This window comes from Vulpes vulpes, unplaced genomic scaffold (assembly GCF_048418805.1).
Source record: "Vulpes vulpes isolate BD-2025 unplaced genomic scaffold, VulVul3 Bu000000672, whole genome shotgun sequence".
Lineage (NCBI taxonomy): Eukaryota > Metazoa > Chordata > Mammalia > Carnivora > Canidae > Vulpes > Vulpes vulpes.
The window spans coordinates 6,152-27,951 of record NW_027325709.1 but is presented as its reverse complement, the minus strand read 5'-3'; the positions used below and the strand labels follow the sequence as shown (position 1 = coordinate 27,951).

At 40.3% G+C, this 21,800-nt stretch overlaps 2 protein-coding genes and 1 long non-coding RNA gene across 5 annotated transcripts; 1 reads left to right on the top strand and 2 right to left on the bottom strand.

The window, feature by feature from the left end:
* Positions 1 to 279: 279 nt before the first annotated feature.
* LOC140596690 (small ribosomal subunit protein uS11) lies at positions 280 to 11,146 on the bottom strand. Of its 3 annotated transcripts, XM_072745187.1 has the most exons (3): positions 9,373 to 9,510; positions 9,081 to 9,206; positions 280 to 1,201 (listed from the first exon to the last, which is right to left on the bottom strand). In XM_072745187.1, exons 2-3 carry the CDS (start codon positions 9,134 to 9,136, stop codon positions 736 to 738), a joined length of 522 nt encoding a protein of 173 aa, XP_072601288.1. In that variant the 5' UTR covers positions 9,137 to 9,206; positions 9,373 to 9,510; the 3' UTR covers positions 280 to 735. The 3 variants fall into 3 exon arrangements, with proteins under 3 accessions (XP_072601288.1, XP_072601290.1, XP_072601289.1); XM_072745189.1 differs by lacking the exons at positions 9,081 to 9,206; positions 9,373 to 9,510 and adding an exon at positions 10,997 to 11,146; XM_072745188.1 differs by lacking the exon at positions 9,081 to 9,206 and having other exon boundaries at positions 9,373 to 9,514.
* LOC140596688 (uncharacterized) lies at positions 9,269 to 11,767 on the bottom strand. The gene is made up of 3 exons (XM_072745186.1): positions 11,704 to 11,767; positions 10,051 to 11,062; positions 9,269 to 9,563 (listed from the first exon to the last, which is right to left on the bottom strand). The coding sequence occupies exons 1-2, from the start codon at positions 11,765 to 11,767 to the stop codon at positions 10,107 to 10,109; spliced, it is 1,020 nt and encodes a 339-aa protein (XP_072601287.1). The 3' UTR covers positions 9,269 to 9,563; positions 10,051 to 10,106.
* On the top strand, positions 9,494 to 21,519 carry LOC140596691 (uncharacterized). Its single transcript, XR_011998593.1, has 2 exons — positions 9,494 to 9,632; positions 17,878 to 21,519. It is a non-coding gene; the product is annotated as an uncharacterized lncRNA (long non-coding RNA).
* The last annotated feature ends 281 nt before the right edge of the window (positions 21,520 to 21,800 follow it).

Below are 21,800 nucleotides of genomic sequence, written 5' to 3'. Positions count from 1 at the left end.
TTTGTGAAGGATGTCATTATTCAGAATTGTTTGTGTTTCTTAGTAGCCATTTTTTTGTACTCTCTCTGTACCTTAAATACGAATAAACATTCATTGCAAATATTTATTCTATTCAGAATAGTGTATTGGCACTTTGGCAGTTATAACATAAATACTTAAATATTATTTGGATCCAAGTAAAGAGATGTGTCAGGATTAAATGGATTGGAAGAGAACTAATCAATCAGTAGAATGAAAACATTAAAAAAAAAAAAAAAAAAAAAAGACACAGACCAGACCTTAGATTAAGCACTTGAAATAAAATGAAGAATAAGACCCTGTACTTTATGGGTTTATAATCCAGTAGAACAAACAGACAGATAAATACCAAACATTCAAAATACTATAATAAAAATACACAAAGGGGTTATATAGATCACAGCATAGACAAAATAAAATGTTTCAAATATCAAGGGCAGATGGCATTCTTTTGTCTACTTAAACACATCAGATGTTGGCCAAAATTTTTCTTAATAAAAAACTCCAGTGAGTTACTGGAGACCAGTATTTTTTTAAACTATCATTAATAATAATGTGGCTTTCAAATAATAATGTGGCTCAAATAATGTGCTTACAAAGTTTCAAAGTTTTTTTTTTTAGCTTACACAAAGGCAATTTATTAACAATTTTCTGTTAAACTATTTTCAAACTATTTTCAAACTATTTTCAAACTATTTTCAGTTTGAAGAATCCTGTTCACAGACGGCGACCACGGCGACCCCCCTTCCTGCGGGTGCTATCGGAGGGGATGGGGGTGACATCCTCAATCCGCCCAATCTTCATTCCTGAGCGGGCAAGGGCTCTGAGGGCTGACTGGGCCCCAGGTCCAGGGGTCTTGGTTCTATTTCCTCCTGTGGCTCGGAGTTTGATGTGGAGAGCAGTGATACCCAGCTCCTTGCACCTCTGGGCTACATCCTGGGCAGCCAACATGGCAGCGTAGGGAGAAGACTCATCTCGGTCAGCCTTCACCTTCATCCCACCAGTTACACGACAGATGGTTTCCTTGCCAGAAAGATCAGTGACATGGACAAAAGTGTCATTGAAGGATGCAAATATGTGGCAGACACCAAACACATTTTCTCCTTCAGCAACTTGAGGTCCAAGGCTGATGACCTGTTCTTCCTTCTTTTCCTTCCCCTTACGAGGTGCCATTTCTGCGCGTCTTCAAAACAAAAATTGGTTAAAATTGTTAGTATATATCAAAGTTAGTTAGTATATACAAAATGCTTTTGATTGCAGTAGTCATAAATAAAAGAAAAAAGTGTACTTACAAGTCAAACTGAAGTTTTCTGATGATATGACACATAGGCCAATGCAAGTCAAAAGGTACAATTAAGATAAGTATGCCTTCAAACTCGTGCAATGCAGGAAAATATCCTCCATATAAGTGGTGACATGTACTAAATGAGCCAATTCTTATAACCATCCCTCCACAAATGAAGTCCCTATTTAAAAAACATTTGTCTTTCTTTCTCTTTCTCTCCTCTTGCTCTGTTGGGTTCAATGTCCCTATATAGTTTCACAGTTGTTCAAATTGCATCCAAAACAAAAATCGAAAAAATCATGTCTCAGATTTGACAGTGCACTGACATTTGGCAGCCCATGCAGTTGAAGGCAATTAATACTATCTAAAAATCTATAGCCTCAAATAATAACCAGCGTAACTTGAAGATCCCACCACAGCAAATGTGTTAACGGACTAGTTATGGAATAGAGTATTGATTTAGGAACAATTTTTGATTCTTGTTTTGAGAGAGTGAAAGGGACAATCCCTATTCAAGATAAGGGATACACATTTTCACTCATTATTTTATTTCATTCCCAGGCCAAAGAACTACTTAGAAATAACAGATACTGTATTATGTATCACAATGGTGAATTTCATTCTGCCTTGGCAGGGTAACTAGTAAGTGTAGAATGTAGCTGCTTGCTATACTGGAGTCATGGGTATATAATTGCCTTCAGAAACATCCTTCTCTGAATACCACCTACACATTAATACATGACGGTGAACTTACAGCCACACTCCTGTTCTATCCCACATGATCCTTGAAAAGGCTTTGAAATGAGGCCACGTGCATAATTAAGGCACACTGAATACCACAGTACATGTAACAAGCTAGAGTATTATGAATCCTTAGGGGAACCTCATAGAACTAATACATTTTCTAAAGGAAGCTGCACATGAGTAAAGAGGGCCCAAAATGCTAATTAGATCCTCTCAGTGAAAGCTATAGAAAAGTTGATTCTTGAATCCTGAAGTTGGGCACAGAATGGAACATTTGTATACAGAAACACTGAAGGGGGGGGGGGAAGAATTTGACATAAAAGCCCCTCAATAGATGGTTTACACAATTCATGAGAAAATAAATAATACAAAATAAACAAAATAACAGTGGGAGAATGTCAACCCTCCTGAAAGGGTTAAGTATGAGAACAGATTTCCTATTAGAAAGGGATTATGTAACAACAGAGGGAAATACTCACCCTAGCATATGCTAATTTAGTCAGCTTTGCCAGGTGTTTCTGTGTGTTTGGCTGGCTGACTCACCTTCCTTGCCTCTCCTTTTTGCCATTTCATTATGAAAGTAAGGAGTTTGAACTCTCACAAAACGCAATAATAGCAATAACAAAAACAAGCAAAAGCACATTATAGGAGTTTTATCCTTGCTAAAACATTGGGGTATGCATTGTGGAGGTCAAAAGGAAAATCACCCAAACTGTACGTATTCAGCACATAGGCTTTAGCAAATCTCCCTTTCTTGAACCACTCTTCATTCCTCATTAATTACTTTTAATAGGTCTTTCAGGTTAGGAGTATGGTCGGGACTGGGGGGATATTATATTCCTGGACAGTGCAAAGGAAGCTGAGTTACTGTGTTACTCAGACTTCAAAATAGAAAATAGAGAGCAGGGATCCCTGGGTGGCGCAGCGGTTTGGCGCCTGCCTTTGGCCCAGGGCACGATCCTGGAGACCCGGGATCGAATCCCACATCAGGCTCCCGGTGCATGGAGCCTGCTTCTCCCTCTGCCTGTGTCTCTGCCTCTCTCTCTCTCTCTCTCTCTCTCTCTCTCTCTGTGACTATCATAAGTAAATAAAAAATTAAAAAAAAGAGAAAATAGAGAGCAGCAAAGGAGTGACAATTAGACAAGCTTATTGTATATTTTTTGTTTGCTTTTTAACACAAATATTCTAACCATCTCTCATTTCAACCTAAATCTACTACTTAAGATTGGAAAGTAGGGGGCATATAAGGTATGAGAATGAATGGAAGATACGTAGGTGTCATGGGCATTTTCCCCCAGAGGGGATAGAGGACAAGCTAACATCAAATATGAATTCATTAAGAGAGTAAAAATGTATTTTACACACCATAAATTTGAGTTTGGATGTTTAAGTAAACCTTAAGGGAGTCACTTGCATTTTGAAAGGCAAACACTTTTAACAAAGAAGCCAAAAATATTTCTCTATAAGAACAAATTAATTGTTTTTTATAAATCATACTGAATCAATATAACAGCTATACACTTAACAGTTGGCAGCACATGCTTGTCAGGAAAGGTGCTTTCTTGCTCTATTCCCAAAGATGACTTTAGATAAACAATGAGTGCGCCGTTACTGTAAATAAGCCATCATCAAAAACATAAAATTGTTAGGGGATCAATTTGACCAATAAGAACTGTTGCTTTCTTAATGTGAAGTGATTTGCACTACTTGATCATACTTAGCTCTGAGATTTTTTTATTTCTCAAAGCAAAATACAAAATAATACAAAATAAACAAAATAACAGTGGGATAAAATATTTATTTTATTTAAAAATAAACAAAATAACAGTGGGATAAAATATTTATTTTATTTAAAAATAAACAAAATAACAATGGGATAAAATATTTATTTTATTTAAAAATAAATATTTTTATTTTCTAATCTCTAATGACCTCTGCATCTAGCCCCCAGAATGACTGTTTATCGCTAAATTGGAGCTTCCTGTTCAGCATTCAAGTGGCTGAAAGATAATTTAAAGATTCAAGTAAAAACTATTTGTTGACTTAGAGTTATATCAAATGTTGAATAATGACTGTCTTAATATTTACTTCAAAGACCTCTAAAATAGAATGTAAATAATTAGTAGCCAGCCCTCTCTAAGGCAGATCCCTTTACAACTTCAGCCCTGTGTCTATTCGTGTAGTGGAAGGGTCTCATTACTTAGTTTCATAAGCACAAAAGAAGATTCAGAATAGATGCTCAGCTCTATCACAAATTCAGAAATGTATATCTTGCTTGTGTGTTTTTAAGGGGAAACGTTAATCATTGTTAAAGCCTAAGAAAATTTATTCAAAAATATACTTTTTAACCCTCATAAAAAGGGTAAGAGAAAATAACTGAGTGCAAAGAAAACAAACTCTTGCCTTTTCCTCACATCACATCCCATCCCTGACAGCTCCCAAATTATAAAGATACTGAAGAAACCCCCCCCCCCCCTTTAAGTAGTACCAGCCCTAATCCAGAGGCAGCCCATCCAGGTGCCTTCCTGAAGTTTTAGCAACAAAAAGCATTCTGTTTGTGATAAGAAAACCATTTCCCCCCACTCCCTGATTGGAATGTCCCTGAATAGGTTCATGTTGACCTGAGAAATCGATAACCTGAATGCTATGCTACTGCCAAGGTTCTTTTGTCTTTAAGAGGTTTTTTTTTTTTTTCTTTTACCTTTAAAAGATGCCTGTAATTGCTAATTGGGCTCTCTTCCTCCTGGGAGGCAGAGAGCCCATTTGCACAAACGTTCAATAAACCCTCTTGCTAATTGCATCTGCCTGTCTGGGGTCAGAGTCACCTGGACACGTTGGCACCCGTGAGCCAGGGTCCAACAACTTAAAAAAGTTTAAGTGCTGACATATTATGAAGAGATGCAGCTACTTAAGTCCATTAGGACATACCTATTCATGCCAACACTATTTATTATGTATCTACTAAATTGAGAATAAGAAGATTGCACAGATGACAAAGGCTCAGGGCTTGCCCTCAGGAAGCTTAAGTTTAGTAGTCATTGGGCACTAGAGCTGTTCTAGGAGGACCAAAAAACCAATACCTGCCAATTCCACAAAGAACTCTAACTTCAGCTTTTGAGTTTGGCTTCCTCAGTTTGTGATTTCTCACCACTTCCTCAGCCTACTAAGCCAGCTGTTACACATTGGGTGGTTTTGCCAAGGTTATTCAATGAGCCTATTAAAATGAGGACGCCTTCTCAATAAATCTCGTGGAACGCACATCAGTGTTATCAAATAAAACATCAATACGATAGGTCTATTTATATTATGAATGTACCCCAAATCCTTCATAATAAATAAACCTTACTTGTCTCAACCATCTGATACCCCATAGATTTCTCATTTTAAAAAGAAAATTAATATTATTTGATATTGATTTTACGTCACTTTAAAATGCATGACTCACATTTCTTCCAGCATTTTTGTACTTCCATTTGCTCCTTAAGTAATTCAAGTAATTTTTTTCATTAAAAAAAAAATGGCATCTCACTATTTCAACGTGGGGCAAATAGTTCTCAAGTATCTGATCTTTCAGGGGAGAAAGCAGAAAGAGGCCTCTCAATCAATGCTTACTTTGGTCATGTTATGCTCCCACAGTTCTAATAGTTGTAGAAATGGTGAAGACAATGAAGTAAGTTTCCATATCTTGATAGAAAATCTGCCCAGAGACTCCCCATATTTGCAGGGAGATTTTCCTAATTACTAAGTGTTTGGGGTTTGACCATTTAAATCATAGTCTTTGGCTCTTATGTACAGATTCTACTCTTTAAAGTTTCAGTTGTTAATCAAGAAAGGGAGGAATAGGGTTCTTGCATTCAACATAAGAAATGAGCTCAACAAGACTAAGGCTATTACAAATAGAAGGAAATGAATGGGAGAGAGAGGCTTTTGAGAAGCATTAAGTTATCAGTATTTTATTAAGTGTATGTAGGTGTGTTTGTACTTTATAATACACTTTCTAAAAATGTAAGGGGAAGTTTATGTTCAGTGTATTCACTAAGGCAAGTACTATGCATGTCCAATTGACCTTCAATTTGAAAGTCTTTCTAAAATAACAGATCATTCATCAAAATATCTCATGGAAAATAAAACAAGACAAAACCAAACACTAAAATCCCAGTATTTGTGTTGGATGTGTTTTTCTGTAAGACTAAATCTAAAAAGGAAACAAAGTTCTCAACAAAATCTCTATGTATGTCTATTTTCTGGTTGTATTTTGTCCTTTCTTCTTTGCCCTTTCTAGGACCGTTTTCTTGTGCTAAACAAGACAGTCTCCATCTTTGCAGTGCCCCCTCAGGCATGGAAAGGGGACACAGCTTCAGCCAGGGTTAGCAATTGAACTGGATCTGCTCTGTAACCAAGAGAGGTTTTAGTTCCAGGTGGCAAGCTTTTGCACGCCTCCTTCTAAAGAAATTCATTTCTCTAAACTGTTCTGTACCCTCATTCCAGATTTTTCCCCTACCTGTGATGGAGGAAAATAAACAAGGATGCCCCATAAACTAACACAGAAGCAAATTTTTGTTATCTAGTCTAGTCTATCTAGTCTATACATTGCGAGTTGTGCTTTGGTCAGAAACATATTTATTTCCTTCTAATGATTCATTTTCATTTCCTAAGAATCCACTGAAGACAAAATGGTAGATTTTTAGAATAGTACTATTTTTTTTAACTTATTTTATCATTGACTTGATTCTCACCACTGGCTCATTAACTTTACATATTAACAAGCCAAAAGGTTGATTTTGCTTCCCAGAAAGAGTAAAATATTGGTGACAATATAAAACACAGAGAAGATACGTTCAAATGAGTCTTCTTGTCTAAAATAAGGCATAGTGCAAGAAAGGGGATAATAATAGAAATGCTAAATTAATTGATCAGTATTACTTAAGTCACAGATACCACCATAGTTCCGATAAAGCTAAAAATAAGAAGCTATAGGCTGCCTATAGCATTTGCCTAGTCATAACTACCAGCAGGCAGAACAGACTCCCTCTAGCCAAAATCAGTTAGTTGCTCACTAGTTCCGCCGCCACCCTTCTTTCTCTGCACATGGAAAGGAAAGACCTGCTAAGTGTTTAATCTGTGTCCAGGAAATAAAGCTTTTCATTTTACAACCTAACCAAGTCCTAATAAAAGTGTAGGATGCTGGGAGAAACAACCTCAACCCTGAAGCAATGTTTTTGGCCAAGAGTAAAACAAGGAAGGCCTGAGCAATTTGTTTGAGCAGGAACTGACAATATCAACAAAGTGCGATGTGTCTGTGGAGCAGTGTTTGATCAATGTGAGGCAGCCATAAACATGAGACTACAATCCAATGGTGCTTTGCACCCCCTCCCCCTCTAGTTTTTTTTTTTTTTTTCCTTTTAAATCCTCTTCTGTCCTTTGGTGTCTTAACATGGCCTGATCTAAGATGCTCATAAGTACACAGACCCTGTTGGGCTGGTGCTTTCTCCCTGGTTGCTGTAGAGGACGCTTATTTATTTATATACTTGGACCTGATGCTGGTGCTGCTGTGGGTTGCAGTGGTGCATTTTCTCTGGCATGCCCACACCCCTTGCACCACCACCTCTAATCTGCTGTGAAAAGCAGCACTTTTTAAATAATTGGCTTACATACTTAATACAAGAGACCCATGTTTTTAATAAAAGAGAATGCAGCTGATGGAATCTCTCCGGGTAGAGAGAGAGAAAATCCTCCTCCAGGCTGAGAGAATGAGACACCAGCAGACAGTTATTTTGCACTGCAGTGAATCGACAATTCATGGGAAATGTTGAAGGCAGAGGAGGCGACCCCCAAGTGCAGTCCTTTGCCCACATGCTCTATAATAAATAATCTCACACCAGCCCAGCAGTGTGTGCAATGACGTGCCGGGGCCAGCACGCACAGATTGGCAGGGAAAACACATCCAGCGGTGTCGAGTTTTCATCGCAATCACCGAATTAACTGATTTCCCCACATCACACTCCCACTACCCTGCGTAGAGAGCACGCGCGCGCGCGCGCACACACACACACACACACACACACATGCAGAGTTGAGAAATGCAAGTTACTGAGAGGTGAAATAGGGCATCTAGGAACACGTTTCAGCATGGATTAGAGACCCAAGTGATGTGTCAGCCTCCCGGGGTACTTGTGAGAAGGTGGGAGTGCGAATGGTGGGAAATGGGAGGAGGCAGCGTAAGCAGGGAGAAGGCTGCCGGCTTTCTCGGGGATGCTGGCACATTTCATATCTGGAATTTACATTTAACATAAAACACAAAAAAGATGGTAAGAAATACCTCCGCAAGGTCAGTTAGTTAATTCAGAAAAACTCTGTCCACTCTGTTTTCCTTCACATCATAAATATGCATAAATAAAATCCATCCCAGTCCATATCCTGCAAGATAGGAGGCAGGATGCATTCCAAGGACTTGCTGAAAGACGGTTCATTGACCTCATTTAAATCCTCCAAAGGCCAATTGGGTTTTGCACGCCTGCGGTCTACTTGTGTCTTACTTCCAGATTCATTTTACCAAGGGACAAATACATTTGATCAACTTATCCTTCCCACAACTACAGAAATGACGACAGAGGGGTTAGAGGTGGGCAAAGATTTAGCAAGAAATCAAGAGTCACCTAGCTTTGAAAATCCTATAGTCCATCATTTCCCATCCATCCTTCCTGTATCTCACTCCCGCATCCCTGTATGACTCCTCTCTTCAAAGCAACAACTTTCCTCCCCCCGGCCCGGCCCCCCCAGCCCTGGCCTGCCGCCCCCGCCTCACCACCCCCCAAGTGCGCTCTCCCCACGCCCTCCTACTCCGCACATGGCCATTCACTTCATCACCCGCGTCCTCCTCCCCTTCCACAGGGCCCCCTCCTCCTCCTGCAAGAGGGAGGATCTGAGGAAAAGTGCACCCCGGTTCCCCAGCCGCTCTGCATCCAAACCCAGTGATTTGCATCATAACAGCGTTTTGTGCGGTTCCCCCCACCGCGGTCGCAGGGGTTCGTACATTGCACGTGAAAGGACAATATTAATGACGGAAAGAAGCGGCAGGAGCAGAGCCATAGAGAGGTCGGGAATCCGAGGGGAAATCCCTTCGCAGTAAAGTAACTGCTTAGGTGCGTAGATTTCTTTGCTTAAAGAAAAAAGGAAAACAAAAAAAAAGAACAGAGAGGAAAAGAAAACCAGACAGGCTGATTAATTTTAAAAAACAGGCTTGTTGATAAAGTAGCTTTGAGTCTTTTAACTTTTCCCTTCCCCTTTCCCTTGTTTATTTCTTGATTTATTCTCTCTCTCCTTACCCCCTTTTTCTTTTTCTTTTCCTTCTTCCTTTCTCTCGCTCTTTTACATCCCAGACAGTCTCCTCTCCTTTCGGAGGTGCATGACACGTCTCACGACACACCTGCCCCCGGGGATGTCACTGCAGTGCACATGGCGCTGCCGCTGCTGCTGTTCTCGCCGTCTCCGTAGCTCGCTCCCAGGCTCTCACTCACTTTTCAAAGACACACGGATGTGATGGTGGGAAGCAGAGAAAAGAGCAAGGCGACCCGGAAAGGGGGAGGTGAGAGCGAGGAGGAGGGTGGAGAGGGCGGGTCAGGAGCGTGATGTGGGAGGTGGCCGGTGGGGGTGGGTGGGAGGGTGTGATGTTCAGAGAAGGCGCCAAGTGCCCGCCGGAAGGCGGGAGGGGTGGGGGGTGCTGCTGGCGGGGACTGAGTGAGGGATGGAGGCAGCTCAGGTGGGTGAAGAGGCGGAAGGGGCCGCGCACGGGGCTGCCTGCTGGGAGCGCAAGGCTGAGCCAGGGCCGGAGACCCGAGGGCTGGAGCCAACTGCCGCCGCCCCTGCCGCACCGGGGAGTAGGGGGGGGGGTGCACATCGCCGGGGACTAGGGGACTGGAAGGGGCAGAGTGGAAATGCGGGGTGCAGTGGGCGTGATGGGGAAGGGCGTGAAGCTGATGCTCCCTCGGCGGGGCGGGGATGACCTGGTAGAGGAGCCCGCAGACGCTGTAGAAGCGGAGGACGGCGCCGCGTCTCCAGGTCACGGTCCCTTCTCTAAGGGGCTGGGAAGGAACGAGGGGGCGAGAAGATGCTGGTGACGGGGGCCCCAGAGTGCAGGGGCCGCCGGCGTCCTCCTGGCTGGACCCTCGGTCCCCGCTGCGGTGCTCGAACCCTCGGACCCGGACTGGAGGCAGCAGAAGCGGCAGCTGCGACGCACCCGCAGAATGGGGTTGCGGTGGGCGGAAGAGTGTCTCCTGCTGCTGCTGCTGCTGCTGGTGGTGGTGCAGCCGCGACAGCCCGTCAGGCAGGCACCGGGTCGGAGCTCGCCTTCCCCTCGGCTCGCACCGCAAGTCCCAGAGCCCGCCGGGGCTGCCCGAGCAGGTGGTGCAGGAATCCGGGGTGTTGGAGAAGGTGCAGGCGAGGGCTGCAGGGGTGGGCAGGTCACGGAAGGGAGGGGGGGCAGAGGGGGCGCAGGCAAGCAGCAGCCGCCGCTCGCGCTCGGGGTGTCTCGGGGTCCTGGCAGGGGAGGCGGCGGCGGTGGACGCAGCGCTGGCGGCGGCGGCTCCCGGATGCTCGAGCTGCAGCAGCAGCAGCAGCAGCAGACGCACCGGCGGCGGCGGCTCCCGGATGCTCGAGCTGCAGCAGCAGCAGAGGCACCGGCGGCGGCGGCGGCGGCGGCGGCGGCGGCGGCGGCAGCAGCTCTACCCAGCGCCAGACCCAAGGGCAAGCTCAGCGCGGCGGAGACCCCGCCCCCACCCTGGCAGGGACAGACACAGCCCCCGGCCAATGGGAGCGCACCCGCCTCCCGGGCCTGGCCAATGAGAGGAGGCGGTGGGAGGAGACAAGCGCCGGGAGAAACCAACTGGCTTCTCAAGGACCCTTGGGGCAGGGAGGACCCGACCCCCGCCCACACCCCTCCCACGGTCTCACCTCCTTGGACACGTCTCGCCCCGACTTCACAGGGGAGACCCTCGCCCGCCTTGACCGCGCCTCGCCCTCAGGAACGGTTCAGCCAATCGCCACCGCGAGGGGGCGGGGTTAGCCACGTCCCCGGCAGGTTCTGGGATCCGTGGGGCCTGGGCCAGATCCTGGGTGCGAGGTGCTTGTGCGCATGCGGACTCCGAGAGCAGATGGTGGCTGCACCTGCCCACGCACCAGCTGCAGCACATTCTCCAACGCTCTCAGCAGCAAAGGGAGAGAGGGCAGGGGGCGGGGGGAGGCTAAGTGTAGGGAGCAGCGCACCTGCCTGCCTGCAGCATCACTCACCAGAGTTCATATTTTACCTTACGTTGCCAAGATGCCCTGTCCAGCAGTGAGGAACCCTATAATTCCCAATCTCTGTGTCACTTTCAAGTGAGGATTAAAGATAGGCATGAGTTTTCTACACACTCCCTTTTCACATCTTTACAATCTTTGCTCCTACGTGTTCCAGATAAGGAAGAGGGCTGCTGATCTCTACATAAGACTTTCCCGAAGCAGCTATGTCAGAGGTTTCCAAGACTATCACCAGATTCAGTGATTTGCTAGAACCCACAGGGCTCAGAAGTTCTTGTACACATAATTATGGCTTATTACAGCAAATGGACAAAAAGCAAAGTGATTTTTTATAAAGCAAAATGATTAAAGGAAAATAGTACATGGGGCAAAGTCTGAAGGAATCCAGATGTAAGCTCCCGAAAGTTCTCCCTCAGTAGAGGACATGGTTAATTTCCCTAGCAACAAGATGAGGAAACCTGTTTGAAGTATTGTCTACCAGTGAGGTCACCTGAGCCTACAACACCAAGGCTTTTATTGGTGGTCCACCACGTAGGTATATAGCCATTGCCTACAAGACCAGTTTCTGAGGCTCCAGAAACCCAGGAGAACAGGTGTTCACCATAAATCACAACGTTTGCACATATTCTCTAGAAAGACTGGTATAACACCTCAGGGACACAGGCATACAAAACATTTATATTGTTTAGAATCCAAATATTTTTTAACAACTTTGTTGAGCCATATCTCACATACCACACTATTCACCCATTTAAAATGTACAATTCATTGGTCTTTTCCTATTCAGAGATATGTACAACCATCTCCACGATTTTAGAACATTTTCATTACTGGAACTGTGATTTACAGTTCTGCACATAGGAAGCTGAGAAGTCAACTCTCTGTCCTAACAACAAGTAAACAAGCTGAATAGACTTAAAAATCAACTCTTCTCAGATCTTTAAGAGGGGGAAGACACAGGAAAAATCACTGATCCCAAGATTGGATATATAGAAAGGTGAATGAATAACAGGAGGGAGTCATAGCTTACCTGGAGCAGACACTCACAAGCGGAAACACCTGTAGGAACCAGGCCTGAGATGAAAATTTGAACTGTACTTGTACTTGAAAACTTGAATTTCTGGAGTCTCAGAGCAAGCAACTCTGGGGATTAAAAACTCCAAGGGGATCTAGTCATAGAAGAAACTCCCACAATACTGTTAGACTCACTTCTAGGAGCTCCATCAGATTCCCACAATAAATACTATTAAAAAAATTCCCTGGGGCTTACAGCAGGGAAGGGGAAGAGAAACCATTTTGAAACATGCCAAAGCACTCCATTTTTCTTAATTTCTCTTCACTCCACACCTATCTATGTAGAAGTCTGAAAATTCAACAAAAATATTTCTGGAACTATTAAATGAGTATAGCGAGGCTACAGAATGACAGGTTAATATACAAAGGTCAACTGATTTCCTACATGCCAGCAATGAACAAGTGGAATTTGAAATTAAAAACACAATGCCTAGCCAACACTTGTCTCCTATGTTGTTAATTTTAGCCATTCTGACAGGTGTGAAATGAGATCTTTTGTACTTTTGATTTGTAATTCCCTGATGATTGATGTTGAGCATGTTTTCATTGATGTTGAGTCTGTTAGCCATCTCTATGTCTTCTTTGGAAAAATGTCCATTCATGTCTTCTCCTCATTTCTTAACTGGATGATTCATTTTTTGGGTGTTGAGTTTGATAAGTTCTTTATAGATTTTGGATACTAACCCTTTATCAGATATGTCATTAACAAATATCTTCTCCTATTCTACAAGGTTGCCTTTTAGTTTTGTTGATTGTTTCCTTCACTGTGCAAAAGCTTTTTACATTGATGAATCCCAATAGTCTATTTTTGTTTTTCTTTCCCTTCAGGAGACATATGTAATAAGAAGTTGCTACAATTGGTGTCAAAAAGGTTGCTGCCTGTGTTCTCCTCTTGGATTTTGATGGTTTCAGATCTCACATTTAGATCTTTAATCCATTTGAACGTAAGAAAGTGGTCCAGTTTCATTCTTCTGCATGTTGCTGTCCAGTTTTCCCAGCACTATTTTTTGTTAAAGTGACTTTTTTTCCAGTGGGTATTCTTTCCTGCTTTGTTGATCAGCTGACCATATAGTTGTCAGAATCCATTTCCGGGTTCTCTACTCTGTTCCACTGATTTTGGTCTGTTTTTGTGCCAGTACCACACTGTCTTAATCACTACAGCTCTGTAATACAGCTTGAAGTCCAGAATTGTGATGCCTGCAGCTTTGTTTTTCTTTTTCAAGATTGCTTTCGCTATTCAAGGTCTCTTCTAGTTCCATACAAATTTTAGGATTGTGTGTTCTAGCACTGTGAAAAATCCTGGTGGTATTTTGATAGGAATTGTATTAAATATGTAGATTGCTTTCAGTAGTATAGATATGTTAACAATATATGTTCTTTTGATCCATGAGCATGGAATGTTTTTCCATTTCTTTGCATCCTCTTTAGTTTCTTTCATCAGTATATTATAGTTTTCAGAATACAGGACTTTCACCTCTTTCGTTGAGTTTACTCCAAATATCTTATGGATTTGAGTGCAACTGTAAATGAATCAATTCTTTAATTCCTCTTTCTGCTGTTTCACTATTGATGTATAGAAATGCAACAGATATCTGTATATTGATTTTCTACCCTGTGACTGTACCGAACTTGCGTGCCAGTTCTAGCAACTTTTTGGTAGAGTCTTTTAGGTTTTCCGTATAGAGTATGATGTCATCTGTAAATAGTGAAAGTTTGATTTCTCCCTTGCCAATTTGGATGTGTTTTATTTCTTTTTGCTGTCTGACTGTTGAGGGTAGGACTTCCACTGCTATGTTAAATAACAATGGGTGAGAGTGGACCACACTGTCTTGTTTTTAACCATAGAGGAAAAGCTCTGTTTTCCCCACAGACAATGATATTAGCTGCGGGTTTTTCACATATGACCTTTGTGATATTGATATAGATTCCCTCTATCCCTACTTTGCTGAGGGTTTTTATTATGAATGGATGTTGTATTTTAAGGGGAAACCTCTCACACTGTTGGTGGAAATGAAAACCGGTATAGCCACTCTGAAAAATAGTACAGAATTTCCTGAAAAAGTTAAAAATAGAACTACCTTATGATCAAGGAATTGCACTACTGTGTATTAACCCAAAGGATATAAAAATACTAATTCGAAGGGATACATTCACCCCAGTGTTTATAGCAACACTATCAACAATAGCCAAATTATGGAAAGAGCCCAAATGCCATCGACTGATGAATAGATAAGCAAATGTGTATATATAAATAAATGGGATATTACTCAGCCATAAAAAGAATGAAATCTTTCCATTTGCAACAACGTGGATGGAGCTATGGAGTATTATGCTAAGCAAAGTAAGTCAGTCAAGTAAGATAAATGCCTTATGATTGCACTCATATATGGAACTTAAGAAGCAGAACAGATGAACAGGGGGTAAAAGAGAGGCAAACCAGGAAAAAGACACTTAGCTACATAGAAGGAACTGATGATCACTCTTCCCAGGTGAGCAGGGGATGCATTACATGGGGGATGGGTATTAAGGAGACCACTTTTGATGAGCATGGGGTATTGTATGTAAGTGATGAATCACTAGGTTCTGAACCTGAAACTAATATTGAATGGTTAACTGTAATTTACATAAAAAATTGGAAAAAAAAGACCCACAATAACATTTACATTAACAGTCTCAAAATTGAAATACTTAGGGCAGCCCAGGTGGCTCAGTGGTTTAGCACCACCTTCGGCCCAGGGCCTGATCCTGGAGACCCGACATCGAGTGCCACATCAGGCTCCCTGCATGGAGCCTGATTCTCCCTCTACCTGTGTCTCTGCCTCTCTCTCTCTCTCTCTCTCTCTTTCTCTGAATAAATAAACAAATAAATAAGTAAAAAAATGAAATACTTAGATGAACAAAAAAACAAACAAAAACTAAATAAATGGAGATATATTCTATTTTTATGGACAAGATGATTCAATATTATGAAAATGTAAAATATATATATATATATATATATATATATATATATATAGGGGGGATAGAGGGAGCTATCAATGTAATACCAATTAAAATCCCATCAGGTTATTTTATATGTATCAAAAATTAATTCTAAAATTTATATGGAGAGACAAAATATCTAGAATAGCCAACACACTATTGAGGGAGAACAACAGAGTTGGAGGGCAGATGCTACTTGGTTTTAAGACTTACTACTCAGCTATAGTAATCAAGGCAGTGTGGCATTGACAAAAGAACAGACAAATAGAGTAATGGGCCAAAACAGAGATCCCAGAAATAGATCTCCATAAATACAGTCAACTGATCTTTGACAAAGGAGAAAAGGTAATACAATAAAGATAGTCTCTGCAAAAAATGATGCTGAAAAATTGGGCAATCATCTGCAAAAACATGGGCCTAGACACAAATCTTGTACCCTTTACAAAAAATAACTCACCTACATGTGAAAAAGAACAGTATAAAACTCCATGAAGAGAGTATATGAGAAAACCTAGATTACCTTGGCTATCATAAGGTCTTTTTACCACACCACCAAAGGCAAGATCCATGAAAAAAAAAAAGATAAGCTGAATTTCATTAAATTTAAAAGCTTTTGCTCAATGAAAATCAATATCCAGAGAATTAGAAGATAAGCCACAGAATGGGTAATATTTTTTTCCAAAAAATGCACCTGATAAAAAACCATTATCCAAAATATACAAAGAACTCTTTTTTATTTACAAGATTTATTTATTTATTTTAGAAAGAAAGAGAGTGAAAGAAGATGCATGGGAAGCATGAGTGGGGGTAGGAGCAAAGGAAGAGAATCCTCAAGAAGACTCCTTGCTGAGCTCAGACCCTGAGGTGGGGCTCAGTGTGGGGAAGGAACGCCAGGCTCCCATTCTACCTCACTACCTATGTGATTATGACTTGAGCCAAACCAAGAATTGGTCACTTAATCGACTGAGCATTCAGGGGCCCCTTAAATATGCCAAGAAGTCTTAAAACTCAATAATAGGAAAACAAACAGCTCGATTTTAAAATAAGCCAAAGATAGGTTAGGGGCACTTGGGTGACTCAGTTGGTTAAGCATCTGACTCTTGATTTTGGCGTGGGTCATAATCTGGGGTCCTGGAATCAAGCCTCCCATTTGGCTCCATGCACAGTGGGGAATCTGCTTAAGGATTCTCACTCTCCCTCTTTCTTTGTCCCTCCCCCTGCTTGCACATTCTCTTTATGTAAAATAAAAATAAATAAATCTTTAAAAATAATGATAATAATAAATAAAAATAAGCCAAAGACCTTAACTGATACTTTACCAAAGATAATACACAAATGGCAGATACACGTATTAAAAAATGCTTCACAATATATGTTATCAGGTAAGTGAAAATGAAAATAACAGGGAGATACCTGCACACACTTACTAGAATGGCCAAAATCCAGAACACTGACAACACCAGGTCCTAGTAAGGATAGGAAGCAAGAGGAAATTTCACACACTATTGGTGAGGATCAAAAGTGGAACAGGCACTTGGAAGACAATTTCAAAGTTTCTCGCAAAACTAAACATACTCTTAATATATAATCTAGCCACATTCTCCTTGGTATTTACTCAAATAAATAGAAAATCGTGCCCACACAAAAACTGGCACATGTATGTTTATAGCAGCTTCAGTTTAATTTGCCAAAAGTTGGAAAAAACCAACATGGCCTTGAGTAGAAGAGTGAATGAGTGAATGGATGAATGAATGAATGAATAAATATTTATCTAGCACTAAAAATAAATGAGCTATCAAGCCACAAAAAGACAATGAAGAACTTTCAGTACTAGTATATTAGCATATATATTAACATTTTAGTAAGAAATAGAAACAAATAGAGAAGGCTACATGATTCCAAATATGTGACATTCTGGAAAAGATAAAACTCTGGAGACAATAAAAGTATCTGTAGTCAGCTGGGGTCGGGGTGGTTGGAAAAATGAATAGGTAGAGCACAGAGGATTTTTAGAACAGCGAAAATACTCTGTATGATATAATAATGATGTATGTATGTCATTATATATTCATTCAAACCCATAGGATGAATAACACCAAGAGTGAACCCTAAGGTGAACTATAGACTTTAGGTGATTATGATGTGTCAAAGTAGCTTACCGTTTTGGTAGAAAAAAAAAAAGTAGGCTGATTGTTGATAATGGGATAATGTGTGTGGGATATAGGGGGAGAGATGGGATCTCTCCCTCCCTCTCAGTCTTGTTGGCAACCTAAGCTACTCTAAAATAGTAAAACCTTAAAAAAAAATCCAGTACCCTTTAGCTTTCACCACCTTATGATCCCAGCTACCTTCCAAGCCATAAGCAATCAGTCATTTATTTTATGTTTCTATACCTTTGCCTATTCTGGATTTGTAGTGAATCTTCAAGATTGCTAATACTGTGGCTGCACTGGCTCATATGATTTTTATTTTGGTTATAGGACACATTTCGGCAAGAAATCATCAAGGAACTTCGAAGAACAAGATTTATAACTCACACGTCCTGGAGGGAATATGGCATGCCAAAGGCACAGAGTAAAGGCAAGGTAGAGAGAAGGGGGTGAGAGACATAGAAGATGGAGAGAGAAAGGGACGGACAGAGAGACAGACAACCCTGAACTTGGGGTTCTGCCTTTATTAGGGTTCAAGTGTGGAGTGTTTATAGAGTTTCATGCGTTCACTTTTCACCAGCTAATTTAAAGCATAAGAGCAGGAATTAGGGTTGGGGATGTAAAAGCAGGGTCCCTCAAGCTGTCAAGTATCTCAGTTAACTAAGGCTTTTTTGCGAAAGGAAACTTCATGGCGGGGGTGGCCTAATTCCATGCCTGGTTGTTTTGCTAGTAGTTGGGTCACAGAACTAATAATATATTTATTCAAGATGACTGTCTTTTAATAAAAATTTCCTGGCCATAAAAAAAACCTAATGTCAACCGCTCATACAACACCACCATCAACAACAAAAAGCTTCATGTCAGGCACTTATATTACACAGAGAATCTACATTATCACATTTGCTTGTTTTATGTATCTCCTCGCACTCTTGCTAGAGACAAAGGAGAACTCCCCAGGATAGAACAGCTTCACTCTGTCTTCCCAGCAGGAATTCCAAAATTTCTGTGGACAAGTGCTTGATATATTTGCCTGTTAGTGAATGTAGTAATCCTGCCTTTGATCTACCATGCATTTTCTGCATGAATTTATGGAGAGATGAAAGCTGATGCCCTGTCATTTTAGACCATTGAGCTCCGGACTCAAAGGAACCACATTTGAACATATGAAGAAACTATGTGACATTACCTGAGGGTTTGTGATGAACTGGATATTCCCTATTTGCTCATCCCAGACTTACCTTCCCCCCATCCCAATCCTGCTGTGTCGCAGAGGCTGACCTCCATGGACTTCATCAATCTGGTTGTCTTGCCTCTGCTGCTAGTTGTGATCAGCCCATGGAATGCACACATCGGACGCTAGAGGAAGATGAAAGAGAGATACATATCAGGTTTCTTATTTCTCTGTGTTTCTCTCTGCTCGTTTGAGGGTTTGTGTGTTTTTTATTGTTGGTGGTGGTGTTTTTGTATTGTTTTGTTTTTAAACATGTGTATTTCTCTACTACTGTCCACAGCTTCTGGTCATGCATTACACAACTGTACTTCTAAGAGCGTTCTGATAGCCGTTCCCTTCTTTATCCCTTCACGTCTAAGGGGTAAAAGACGCATTGATTGCTTGCTGCTGCTTCATGTTCAGGGCAGGCGCTTCACCGTTCTTTACATTTCCCTTAATCATCCCAACTCCTGTATAAATACCACCTTGTGTAACTCTCTCTCATTAGACTTTTTCCAGTTACCTCTTGAGTGTGCCTGTTTTATGCTAGTAGTTTGAAAAATACATGAGATTCTCATTGGGTACAATTACTGGATAGAGATTTGCTTCTGTTTGGCAGAATGTGTGGGAAGAAATAAGCAAAGGACTATTTGGTTCTATTTGGTTTAACCATTGTACAGAAAGTAATTTTGCATTTTCCATGTACTTTGAAATGTTTCTCAACCTACTTCTTTAGTGTTGGGTTGGTGGGCATGTTCTTGATTCCAGCCAACAGATTATAATAAGAGGTGCCATGTATCATTTGTAAGCAGAGGCAGTTCAGAACTGTAGTAAATTCTCCATGCTTTATTTTCCTCTAACTTAGCCGCAGCTAAGGCCAGATTTTCTCAGGATAAAGAAGACTTGCCCTCCCAATACCAGCTCTCCAAATTTTCTGACGTAAAACCATGAATACGTTAGACTAAGTAATGAAAATTTTGACATATGAGTACTACCTTGCATGTTTTATAGTAAAGATACATCTGCACAATAATAAAGTCCATTTGTAAAGTGTTTCTCTGTTACATCATTTGTAACAGCAGAAGACTAGAAACTATTAAAGCTTCCACAAATAAAAACAAGTTAAATAAACTGCGGTTTAAACACACAGATACAGAAAAATTGCAGGCTATAATGCTACGTTACCTGAAGAACACTCTCTATGGATTGTCAACTTTTTGTAAGAGGAAGAAATATAAGTACATATTCCTGTTTGCTTTATTTGTGTGAAGAAAAAGTAATATAATAACAAAAACATAGTAATGTAGTGGTCTCAAGATGAGTGAGGATTGGGTGGAAGTAACAATTCTAAATGTACAGCTTCTCAATTAGTTTGAAACATTTTTGAACCATTGAATGTAATGATTTATTTAACAAATGACAATTGAATATTTTTATCTCTAACATCAGAAAAATAAAAATGAGTAAGAGCAATGCACTATACATTCTCAAAAAAATGAATCAATGGAACACCAAAGAAGGCCTCAGAAGAAATGCAAGTGAAGCAAATATTCAGCTGTTGACACCTGTAGGTAGAGGATCAATTTGTTTCAATAATGATGCTGGAGAGATTAAATTCCTACTGCAAAATGTAGATAATGTATGTGTCTCAAAATATATTTTAAAATAAGATATTACTCAAAGATATATTTTGAAGAATTATAATATGCACAAATTATTTTTGAAGGGTGTGAATATATATGTGTATATATATCCATATATAAAGATTAGCTTAAATAAATATAAGATTTCTGCATGTCAAAAATCATAAAATTTCAAAACAAAAGACTTAGGCAAAAAAAATGTGAGAGAATATAATTTTCCAAAAAATAGTGAAATAAAAATCTGATATCCTTAAACAAAAAAGAGATAAAATGGTCATTTGAAAAAATAGTAATAGAGAAACTGAAAAAAGCTGTTATGCCTAGAAACTTTCAAAGGAGGAAATACAAGTAATCAATAATTGCATTTATGTAGTCCAATGTTAATTGTGATCAACTGATAACCAGATATCGTTCACTAGGCTGTCATAACTGAAAATGATTTTTTAATGCACAATAATTTACAGTTGTTCCGGGAATATATGTGGTAAGGTGCTTGTAGACATATCAATAGGTGAATAGGCAACTTAGCAACACACGTCAAAAGCCCTAAGAATATGAGAAAATATAGATGTTTCCCCAATTGGGGCTATTGCAAGTAATAATTCGTTGAGCAAAATGTCAGCTATTTTCTCTAATTTTAGGTTACATACTACTCAATATAGAGTTATTTTTTTAGTATGTGTATAAACAATGACTATAACTTTTCCATATATTTATGGCTGCATGTTTTATTCTATGAAATGCTTTCTTGTGTTGATCTCATGACTGGAAGTGTTTTCATTTGATGAAAATAATTATTAGGAGCAAACAGTTTTTAACCTGATAGTTTCTTTTCCATTAGCTTTGCGAACAAGAATTAATACAAGAACACTTCTCCAAAAATGATCTCTCATTCAACAACTATCAATGAGCATCTACCATATATCAGATCAGGTATGGTGTTAGGTGCTAGGAATAAGGCAGCAAACTGTAAAAACAAGACAAACAAGTAAAAAAATAATCCTGCCTGTATACAGTAACTAATATTCTAGTGCATTTTGAAGCACTGAAAAGATGATAGTTTCTGTAACCAGATATGTGAAAATAATCAAAATAAAAAGATACCTTCACATGTTCCTACCACTTGCTCTTTTTTAAATAATCACATACAGCTAATTGCCTTCCCTGTCCCTTTCCAACACAGTTCTTTTTCTTTATGATAATAATAAAATATTCATTAAATAATTAATTCGGAGAGACAATATTAAGGTAAAAGATTTTCAAGTTCTCAAACTCATCATTGATACATATCCTCCAATATTCATTTATATTTTGTCTATAGTTCTACATTAAAATATTTCACTTGCCTGGGGAAACATTTAACAATATTTATAACAAAGAAAACCTACCCTTGGAGAGTG

Excerpts from the sequence above, each read along its gene's own strand:
- LOC140596690 (XM_072745187.1), bottom strand. The coding sequence starts at position 9,136 with ATGGCTCTGCTCCTGCCGCTTCTTTCCGTCATTAATATTGTCCTTTCA. Across the intron at positions 1,202-9,080 it reads ATTGTCCTTTCACGTGCAAT|ACGCGCAGAAATGGCACCTC; the intron begins GTACGAACCCCT and ends TTTGTTTTGAAG.
- LOC140596688 (XM_072745186.1), bottom strand. The coding sequence starts at position 11,767 with ATGTCCTCTACTGAGGGAGAACTTTCGGGAGCTTACATCTGGATTCCT. Across the intron at positions 11,063-11,703 it reads TCCTTCAGACTTTGCCCCAT|GGCGAGGCGCGGTCAAGGCG; the intron begins GTACTATTTTCC and ends ACCGTTCCTGAG.